Here is a 10523-nt window from a genome sequence, read left to right as displayed (position 1 = left end):
TTACTCCTTTGGGTTAAAGTATGCCTTTCTTAGAGTTCTTTGTTAAAATACAAATATGGCCCTGAACACCACTGGCATGAACACCTTAGCTGAAACTGGTTTAAGATCCTTTGGAGTAGGGCCTGCTAGTGACAGAAACAAAGGGTTGAGCTGTCTATGATGGAGGTGTGGCCTGGAGCAGACCTGGGCGAGGGGAGGCTGGAGGGGCGTCCAAGATCGGGCAGAGGTATGAACACTGGGGAAAGAGCAATACAGGGCAGAGGAGAGGTGGGAGAGAGCCAGGAGGAACTGAAAAGACCCCAAAGGGGAAATGAGCGCTGGACAAGGAGCAAAGCCACCAGGGTGTTGGTTTGGTGCCAGAGTTCGTGGCCAGAGGCAGCAGCAGACCCGGGAGAGGCCCAAGCAGTCAGAATGGGAGCGGCCAGCGTGGGGCCAGGGATGGTGACAAGCACAGGGCATCCCTGAGTAAGCACTGGGAGCACCGTGGCAGGGAGGGAAGGTGGCGGGATGCGGTCTGGGTGGAAAACCAGGAAGCCCACAGGACAAAGATGGGCAGGGCCAGGAGGTCACACCAGACACAAGCTCAGAGTCGAGCAAAGAGCTGGACAAGCAGAAACAAAAGCAAGGTGGTGTCTGGGAGGCACCCAGTGACGGGAAGACGCTTAGTGTTGGCTGGTGCTGAATCTGAAACTGAAGCGAGGCAAGTGTTCTGGGCAGAAGCTCGACCCTGACAATGACAATAGCCCCTACTTGTCAGCACCCAAGTGTTCCAGGCACTTCACATGCACTGCCTCCCATGGTACCCAAAGCATTCCCAGAGGTCCACGTGGAAACCTCCTGTCCACAGACACATAGGAAACCTGCTTAAGTGACTTGCTCAGAGCTATTCCTGCCGCAAGGGGCTAGAGCTGGGAGGCTTTGCTGACGCCCTATGCTCGGCTCTGGGCCGGGCTGGTGTCCAACAGTGTGGCTTTAAAGGAATAGCAGGGAAGGGGCAACTGAGATCCGGGGGCACGGACGTTCTCAGAGTCTCTACAAAGTCCCCGTACATCATGTTTTCTCAGGTGGCCGTGGAGAAGGGAGCTGCAGAGGCCTGACTACCTTCCTGCCCCTCTCTCTGCCTGGATCCTTGAGGACTGGTGAGGATTCACCCCACGGGCTGAAAGGCCAGGCACTAGGGTCGAAACCCGAGCTAGGGACGAGGGGCTGCGGATAAAGGCACATACACAGACACACAGACACACGCACATGCAGACACTGCTGGTGATATCTCACTAGTGAGACACTGGCAGCCCCCTCTCTAAGGCAAGGACCTCCTGTGAGTCCCTCCACACTGGGGCTGGGGCCCAGAGCCCATCAGATGATGAACACAAGCCCTCTGAGCAGGAAGAGCCCCCCCAGGCCCTTACATTACTGATGCCACAGGGGCCCAGGAGGGAGCTGGACTGCTCAAGATCCTGGGTGCCTCCTGGCACTCAGTGCTGGCTCTTGTCACCCACCCTCCGCGGGCTCCCAGGTGCCTACAAAGGTGGACGAGGGAGAAAGCCTGGACAAAGGAAGCTGCGCTTGCCTGTGGCCTGTGGTCTCTGACCCTCTGGCCGATCTGGGCAGGAGGCCATAGGCACACCCTTGGGAGCTCTTGGCCGGTGACTGCCCCCTACCCTGCCCAGCTGGCTGTGTGCAGCTTTCTTGAATCGTCTTCTTGGTGGCTTGCAGACTCTCTCTGTCCCCTCCCTTCCTGCATGCCCCAACGGCATGTGGACATCACCCACTTTCCTATGTGGGGCCGAGGTCTAGCCCTAGAGCGGTCAGCGGCAGTGATGTTCATGATCTTTGCCTCCAAGCTTCCAGTCAGGGTGAGAGTGCCCTTGCCAGCCTCAGATGCTAGTCAGTGATGCTGGAGTGCTGCCAAGGGCTGGGACCTCAGAACCCAGAGGACCGGACCACACGCCAGCCCAGATCAGTGTCCTTCATCCAAGTGCCCTGTCCAGGGGCTGTCACAGGGGTGCCGAAGCTGGCAGCTACCCTTTGCTCACTGCTCAGAACCCCCCAAATGTCAACATCACAGCCACACTTGAAAAAATATAGCTTTCTAGAAAAGTAAAATAAAATGAAGTCAGTAACTACAGACTTGGGTCTCCCTGCCTGCCTGTCAATCTACCCCAATAATCGTCAGGTACAATTCGTGAAGAGCTATTTTGAGAAACACTCAGAAACTGGCTTTACACGGCTCTATGTACCTTACTGATACCCTCGGACATGGTCGCTCTGTTTAGCAGCAGCTGGTCTTGTTGCCCAGGTTTTCTTTTCATCTCCTCGCCAAAGTTAAGCAGTTGGTCAGCCCACTCCCTGACCCCAGCGTACATTTATCACCCACAGTCCACCCTGTGGAGTCGGGGGAGCAGGTGGGCGGTGGGGAGGAAGGCTGTGGCTTTTGTAAGGCACAGCTCCAAAGAACCCACAGGGATAAACACAGAGGCCAGGCAGCTGCTGAAAAAGGAGGGGCCCTGAAGCTGGGGAAGGAGCAGATCCCCTCGGGGTGAGGGTGGAACAGGAAGCAGGTATCTCAGTTTGATGGACTGAGCACCCACGGGCACCTCAAGACCAATGAAGCACATGCCAAGGGTGTCCACTGGCATCCAGAGAACAGGCTCCGAGGCTGGACTGATCGCCCAGCATTGCCCAGTCCCGTGTCTTTGACCTACAGGAAGCTGCCAGTCTGCCCTGCACAGTTGCCATGGCAACCTCAGTGCCAGGCTCCTAAGGGCAGGGTGGGGAGAAGGGTGGTGGAGAAGGCACGGGGTGGCTTTTCTGGAAAAGCCCATCTGTCCGTTTCCCCAGGAAACCAAGCTGGGGGAGAAAGAAGAATGGAAGCAACACCTGGGTCCAGACAGAGAAGAGAGGGAAAGACCCCGAGTCGTCCAGAGAGCAGCTCTCCTCGGGGTTGTGCTTTCCTTCCACAGTGGTGGGGGGCCCATCGCCGATGGAGACTAAGGTCCAGTGGGTCTTGGTGGGGCATCCGCGCAGGAGCCCCTGTGCAGGAGGCAGGGCGGCCCCGTGGCCTCAGGTCCCGGCGGGAGTCCTGGGAGGCCCGTATCAGCCACAGCAGGCTTTCTTCTTGGCAGGGCGGTCAACCTGAATGGTGTCTTCCCTCACGGTGTCTTCTTGCTCCTTGAGGATCCTGGGGGAGGGGAAGGTGGAGGATCAGCAGCAGAGGAGCTGCTGGGATGGACCCAGCCTCCCAAGAGCATCAGAGACAGTGTTCCAAGTCTCCCCTGGGCCAGGCACAGGTGCACAATTGTGATTTGAACAGCTAGAGTTGTAATCAGTATGGATCCTTCACAACACCTCCTCCAGACAGCCTCCCCTGATGCTCTGGGTAATGTAAGTGCCCCTGGTAGCATTTGGGTCCTTCCTCTGTTCCAGTCCCATCACTGCTTCTCAGCAGAGAGTGAGACACTGATGACAGAGATGTATCCTTTGTCTCTGTCTCTGAAGCTTATCATAGTATCCAGCACCCAGCAGAGGCTCAAACATTGTATTTATTGGTTATTAACTTTATGGAGGGGCTTCCCATGTGGCCAGAGCTCCAGATTAACTATAAGAGGTGAAGGATCAAAAACAGTGTCAGGGATCTTATCCTTGCTTTATATTCTCCAAGAACTTTCACCAGAAGCATCTCTACCGATTTTCACATAAGAGCAGAGAACGTAGGATGGATGTTCCCATGTTGGAGGCAAAACCCTGGGAGGCAGGGCAACTTGCCCTGGGAATCAGTGGCAGAGAAAAGCTGGAGTTTTCCCCATAAACCCCTAGGTCTTCCATAACTCTACAATGTTTCCAGTGCACCGAGTAAGTTGTTCTGTGTTCTCAATTATTTTTTAAAAATATATCTTTTAGATGCTGCAGAATGAATGCTCAGCATGACATAAGCACTAATCAGTATCTGCTGGGTGGGTTGATGGATGGGGGTGGATGGACAAATGGATGGGTGGATGGAGGGATGAGAGATGGATGGATGGATGGGTGGGTGGGTAGGTGGATGGATGGATGGATGGACAGGGGGTGGATGGACAGATGGATGGATGCAGGGAGGGATGGAGTGAGGGATGAAGGGATGGACAGGGCAATGGATGGATGCCTAGAGAGATGAACGAGTGAATGCCCAAGAATTGAGACTGGGGCCTGTGTGGTCCTTTTCCTTAGCCTTGGTGTAGGTAGAGGCTTACACCACCAGTCCTTTGAGCGCTCTCTTCTAGGGTACCTCTGTGTCCCGCATCGCAGCCCCTCTCCTTGGCTCCCCTCCCCCTCCAACAGGAGTCCACAGTATAAGCCAGCTGGCCGCCAACTAATCCTTGATAAAACATTAGGCAGCATTGAGGGGCCTCTGATCTGACCTTTCCCAAAGCATTTGCATTTAAAAAGAGGATCTCTGGGAAATGGCAGGCAGCCTTTAAGACTCTGAAGACAAAGACTGCAGTGGAGGGGCAGGGGGCGGTGGGGACGGGGGACAGGCAAGGAGGCTCTCTTTTTGTCACTGTGTTTCAGAGGTCTGTTCCTAACCCTGGGGTCCCACACAAAGGCCTAGGGCGCCAGCCCCTCTACCCAGATGGCTCAGACAGACAGAGGGGGTTTAGGCAGACAGAGACACCAGCTGAGTAGCATCTCATTACCTGGCCAGATGGAGCACAGACTCTTCCGTGTTGTGACCAGAATAGGCGCTGCATTCGTAGAAGGTCAGGTTGTGTTCCTGGAATCAGAGGACAGAGGGCGTGAAGGAGAATTGTGGGGGAGGGGGGATGGAGGGAGCCTTGGGTGGGGGGAGAATGCCCGTCTACACCTGCCACACCGTCACTTCCCCACGTGCCCTCCCTACTCTGTACCAGGCTGAGTTCTGTCCCTCGGGCTCCCTGATGGATGCAAGTTCCGGAACCATCTCCCAGGGGAGCCATAAGAACTATAAAGCAACACAACCTACGCTGCTGCCTTAGTGCTTCACGCTTTCTGGAATTGCTGTCTGGGGTGTACAGGCTCCTTTTTCTTCTCACACCAGCCTGCAATGCAGGCCAAGACTCAGACAGAGGCCAGGGTGGGCGACATCCTTCCTGCTTTACAGGCAGGGAAACTGAGGCTCGAGAGGGTACAAATGGTGGGTGAGCCTGTTCAGGTCTCCACTGGGCTCCCAGCAACTCGCTTTCCCTGGCACACGGGCACAGTTATTAATAATTCATACACCAGTTAACGAACACTCCGGCTGCCATGCCGTGGGCCCTGGGGTACAGGACTCTGGGGCCACAACGACAACTATCCATCGCCTCACCAGGCAGAGGGTGGACTGTAAGTGTGGTGACAGGGGGCTGGGCCAAGGCTCATCCTATTCCGTTTATCACTCCCATTAACAGGCTTCCTGCTTTGTTCCTGACAACACTAATGGCATCTGGCAGGAGCTCTGGAGGCTGACACCCTGGGGGACAGGCAGCTGGGTGCAGATGCGTCCAAAGCCATAGGTCAGGAGGCCCCAGGAATGCCGGCCCAGCTCCGTCCTCTGCCTTCGCCTGGTCTGGTCCCTGCACACCTCTGTCCTGACTCCCTTTCAGTCCATGGAAGGATGAAGGCTCCCTGGTGGGGTGGGGGGCACATAGACCTGGAACTGGAGACATGATTTGCCCCTTAGCTTCAAGCCCCGACCCCACCACTGAGGACGGGTGATGACTGAACAGATCACTTAACTTCTCCCAGCCTTCTATTTTTTGCACTTACAGAAAGACAGACAGAGAAATAAAATGGAATGATAAAGATACAGATCTGCAGTTCCTTAATCAAAATCCTTGGATCCAGGTGTATTTTGGAACCCAGAATTTTTAAGTTTTAGAAAGATAATAGTGTTAGTTGCTCAGTCGTGTCCGACTGTTTGCGACCCCATGGACGGTAACCTCTGTCCATGGCATTCTCCAGGCAAGAATACTGCAGTGAGTTGCCATTCCTTTCTCCAGGAGATCTTCCAGACCCAGGAATGAAACCTGGGTCTCCCACATTGCAGGCAGATTCTTTACCATCTGAGCCACCAGGAAAGCCCAGAAATAAGGACAAGACAGATAATACTTGTCCATAATATATATTATATAATAGCCTCTGTGGATATACAACAGTACCCTATAATCAAATATATTAATATTTCTTCAGTGAAGCATTTGAGTATTCATTCAAAGTGAAGTAAACAAAAACCATAAAAAGCCCCAATTGCAGTCCTGGTCAGGTTCTTCTGACAAATGAAATGCAAAAAAGCCTTTGTGTTCGGAGCTTTTTGGACCTGGAATTGCGGATGTGGCCCAGGGACACGCAGCTGCCCGCTGACCACACAGCTGCCGGACCTTCCTCCTCCTCCTCCCGCGGATCTCACCCCTGTGCCTGCCTGCTCAGCCCCAGAGGCTGTAAGTCCCTGTCTCGAGCAAGCACACCAAGACTCATGGAACCCTGGTGCTGCAGAGCACCAGCTCCACAGACACACGCTTCCTAGAATCTGCTCCGAGGGAAGGCAGGCTGCCAAGAGCCAGCGTGGTTTGTGTTGCTGTCCGATTTCCTTCAAGCCACAGTGGTTCTCTGCTTGGGTGAGGGGGCTGGTGCTAATTTTAATGGTCGGCTTTGCAGGGCCTGCCCGGAGTCTGTCTCAAGCCTGCAGCTTGGAGACTCAGTCTTGGTGGGAAGGAGGAACGCTCTAACAGGAAGAACACACTCCAAGGAAGAGCACACGGCCTGGCAGGGAGTGAGCGCACCATCTGTGAAGGTGACCAAGTCAAGAAACACGGATGGATGGGACTCAAGGATCAGCTGGAAGACAAATAAGGAACCTCCTCCTAGTGGAGGGTTTGGGCTTCCCCGATGGCTTGGTAGGTAAAGAATCTGCCTGTGTCTCCCGCATCGCAGGCGGATTCGGGAGACGCAGGCAGACTGGGGTTCGATCCCTGGGTCGGGAAGATCCCCTGGAGGAGGAAATGGCAGCTCATTCTAGTGTTCTTGCCTGGAGAATCCCATGGACAGAGAAGCCTGGTGGCTACATGAGAGTCGGACAGGACTGAGTGTGTGTGCAGCCGCAGCCTCTGAGGATTCATAATTCTGAGTTCCACGGAAGAGGATTTGGGAAATTCCCCACACCCAAGGCGAGTCTGTCTTGCAAACTTGGTTCTCTGCAGAAAGTTCCATGTGCACAGCAGCTGGACTGCCCCCTGATGCCAGGACACCATCTGGCCTGCTTGCTTCCTTCCCAGGGGCTTCCCCCAGAAGGATCCCAGCCCAGCTCTGGGCACATGCCCAAGCCCCCTCGGGGTTTCTCCAAGTCCAGAGAGACGGGATGCTCGCCCCTCACCTTGGCCAGCTGCTCTCCCAGGCCTCGCGGCACTTCCCGCTCTTTCTCGTTGTCAATTTTGTTGCCCAGCAGAAGAACAGGAATGCGGTCTCCCACAGCTTCCTGTGGAAAAGATAATCCCCAACTGAGAGATACATCTTTAAGGAGAACCTGGAAGGGCAGGAGAAAACACTGGCTGCAAAGACTCAAACTGGCTTGTAAATTCTCTGCTGCCACAGAGGTTGGGTGATAAGACAGTCAGCCCAGAGCAGAGAGGGGACCTCAGTCTCCCAGAGCCTTAGTTTGCTGGGCTTCTGTGAGTGCCTGAGGCTGCCTCTGGTGCCTCCCAGTCCTCTGTGCAGGGAACCTCCTTCCAGCCTGCTCCTCAGGTCCTGGCTGGAGAAGAATGAGGGCACAGCTGATGCTGTTAAATAAGGGTCTGTACACAGCCTCCACGGGCATTCCCAAGTGACCAGATTTGGTCGACATGACCAAATGAACAAGGAGTTACTGTGATGGGCTTAGGAGGTGGTCCAGGGGCTATGCTGCCAGCAGTGGCACCTCTGGGGACTTTGAACTTGGCACAATGCTCCTGAAAGGATGGGTCCAGGTCCGATTCATGGTCCTGAGCCCACAGTGCCCAATACAGGGCTGTCGTGTGCTTCGCTGGAGGTCACCCCACGGAGATCCCTGTCCTGGGTACCCTGGCTCTGAAGAAGTCCCAATCAGGAAGAATGGGGGCCGGAGCACCCACAGTTCATGGGCCAGAAGAACAGGTTAATCCGAGGGCTCAACCCTACTTACTCCTCCAGCAGCTGTGATGTTTCAGCTGGGGACTTGCACCCCAGGATCCCTGCACTCCAGGGTCTCTGCACACTGGGGTCCCTGCACCCTGGGATCCCTGCACTCCAGGGTCCTTGCTCCCCAGGGCTCTTACACCCCAGGTTCCCTGCACCCGCGAGTTCCTGCACCCCAAGGGCCTAAGACACACAGAAACTGAGTCAATACGGTAATGTTCACATTCGCTCAGGTTGCTATTTTTGTTTTGTGAGATATTTAATTAGGGGCTTTTAATCATAATTTGGTAACAACTAGTTGTTCACTGCAGCTCTGTGTTTCACCAAGTAGAGAGAGCCATGGGATGCCAGAAGCCAGCCAGTGGCTACAGTATCACCAGCAGTTCAGCTGCCTTACCCTAGACCCGGTCAAGCAAACATCCAAGGTCCCTCCAACAGGACGCCTACAGAGGTTTAAATGTCATCACATTTGAAATGAAGCCTCCCTGGTTCCTCAGTCTACACATTCCATTTTATTGCAGTTCAGTAGTGAAAAAAAATTCTCATTGATTAAATGGGAACATTAGAGCTCAGAGAATCCAAAATAACTGCCAGTAAAGTCAGTGTTATGAAGACCCATCCTTTAGTATATGGATCACCTTTCTCAAATCCTTGGCTCTAAGTTCTTATTTCCAATGACCCCTGCTACTTTGCTGCTGCTGCTGCTGCTAAGTCGCGTCAGTCGTGTCCAACTCTGTGCGACCCCATAGACGGCAGCCCACCAGGCTCTGCCATCCCTGGGATTCTCCAGGCAAGAACACTGGAGTGGGTTGCCATTGCCTTCTCCAATGCATGAAAGTGAAAAGTGAAAGTGAAGTCGCTCAGTCGTGTCCGACTCTTGGCAACCCCATGGACTGCAGCCCACCAGGCTCCTCTGTCCATGGGATTTTCCAGGCAAGGGTACTGGAGTGGGATGCCATTGCCTTCTCCTATTCAGGAGCAAAGTTGTATCCCACTCTTTGTGACCCCATGGACTGCAGCCTGCCAGGCTCCTCTGTCCATGGGGTTCTCCAAGCAAGAATACTGGAGTGGGTTGCCATTTCTTTCTCCAGGGGAGCTTCCCAACCCAGGGACCAAACCTGGGTCTCCTGCATTGGCAGGCGGATTCTTTACCACTGAGCCACCCGAGAAGCCCCTCTGCTATCTACTGTCTCATTAACCAGAACTCTCTAAAGGCAGTATTTCTGTATGTCCATGGTGAGACGAACGGTGACTCAAGGCACTCCCGGATCTTACAGTGTCCTCTGAGACATCGGAAGTAGGTTGACTTGTGCACGTGTTGGGGGATGTGCTGGGTGGGCTCCGCCATATTCCAGGTATCTGTGTGTAGGAAATACTCATGGCTGCATGCACGGTCCACCAGACTCCCTCTTGGCCAGACTTCAAGGACCAGGGATGCCCCACAGTCTCACCTGTTTTGTGCCACAGAAACTCTTGCAAACAGTTTTTCACAGAAAAGGAACAAAAGAGGAAGAAGTAGGAAAATGAGCCAAAAGCCTTGCTGTTTGGAGCACACGTGAGAGATATTTGTAGATGGATGTGTGAGAAATGACTTAAGGCTGGTGGGATTTCTTGATGTGGAAACTCTCTGAAAATAAGAGCATCAGACTTGAAATTGCAGGGTGGGATTCTAGCCTGAAGTCTGATATTGTTACTGGAAATGGCTAGTTTTTCTCCCTGGGTCCTGAATGACCAAATGGGATGAGGTAAGGAGCAGGCAGCCTGGCACCTGTATCACGAGCAGCAGAGCTGCCCCTGAAAAAGGAGAGGTGGCCTTCTTTCCTAAAACGATTCCTGGCTGAAAAATAAAAATAAAGATGAAAGAGTTTAGAAGGAGCAGAAAAAAAAAAAAAGTCCAAGCCCCAGCTGGAGTAGTGGTGTCTGCTCTTTGCAGTGTTCTCCTCCTATACAAACTCTCTGGCCTCTCACTTCTCTTCCGTGGGCCCTGTGATTTAGGAGAACTAGGCCTATCTGCAAAGATGTGGCAAAAAAAAAAAAAAGTCAGAACATACGTAAGGCCACGGCACGTGCTACCCATCACGGGCAGCCAGGTGTCCTCACCCCGCCCTAGATCTGTCTCCAACATGGGAGGAGCCGGGGCTGGGCTGGGGTCTCATGGCCCTCTCTGACTTGAACCTCAACACTTGAGCCCTCTGCCTACACTTTACGTCATTCACCTACCTAACTAGCTATTGGCCTGTCCGTTCACTGCTTGAACAAAGATGCTCTTAATGACCCACCAGATGAAGTGATACTTCCTTTGGAAAGTCCGAGGAGCACCTCCTTCGGTGCCCAAGTCTGCAGCCACTCAATGTCTGTGGACGGCTCTATAGATGTTGGTAAGG

The 10523-nt window shown here is 53.7% G+C and overlaps 1 protein-coding gene across 1 annotated transcript in view; it reads right to left on the bottom strand.

Annotated features, from left to right (window-relative positions):
* Positions 1-3096: 3096 nt before the first annotated feature.
* Positions 3097-10523, bottom strand: part of CRACR2A (calcium release activated channel regulator 2A) — a 70942-nt gene continuing 63515 nt past the window's right edge. Inside the window, exons 15-17 of the mRNA XM_052641275.1 lie at positions 7364-7465; positions 4674-4750; positions 3097-3181 (exon numbers count right to left, since the gene is read on the bottom strand). Of these exons, the coding sequence (XP_052497235.1) occupies positions 3097-3181; positions 4674-4750; positions 7364-7465 (264 nt within the window). The remainder of the gene's footprint in view (positions 3182-4673; positions 4751-7363; positions 7466-10523) is intronic.

The sequence above is a fragment of the Budorcas taxicolor genome, chromosome 5 (genome assembly GCF_023091745.1).
Source record: "Budorcas taxicolor isolate Tak-1 chromosome 5, Takin1.1, whole genome shotgun sequence".
NCBI classification, from domain to species: domain Eukaryota; kingdom Metazoa; phylum Chordata; class Mammalia; order Artiodactyla; family Bovidae; genus Budorcas; species Budorcas taxicolor.
Note: the sequence above shows the minus strand (reverse complement) of the source record. Positions and strands in the feature narration are given on the sequence as shown.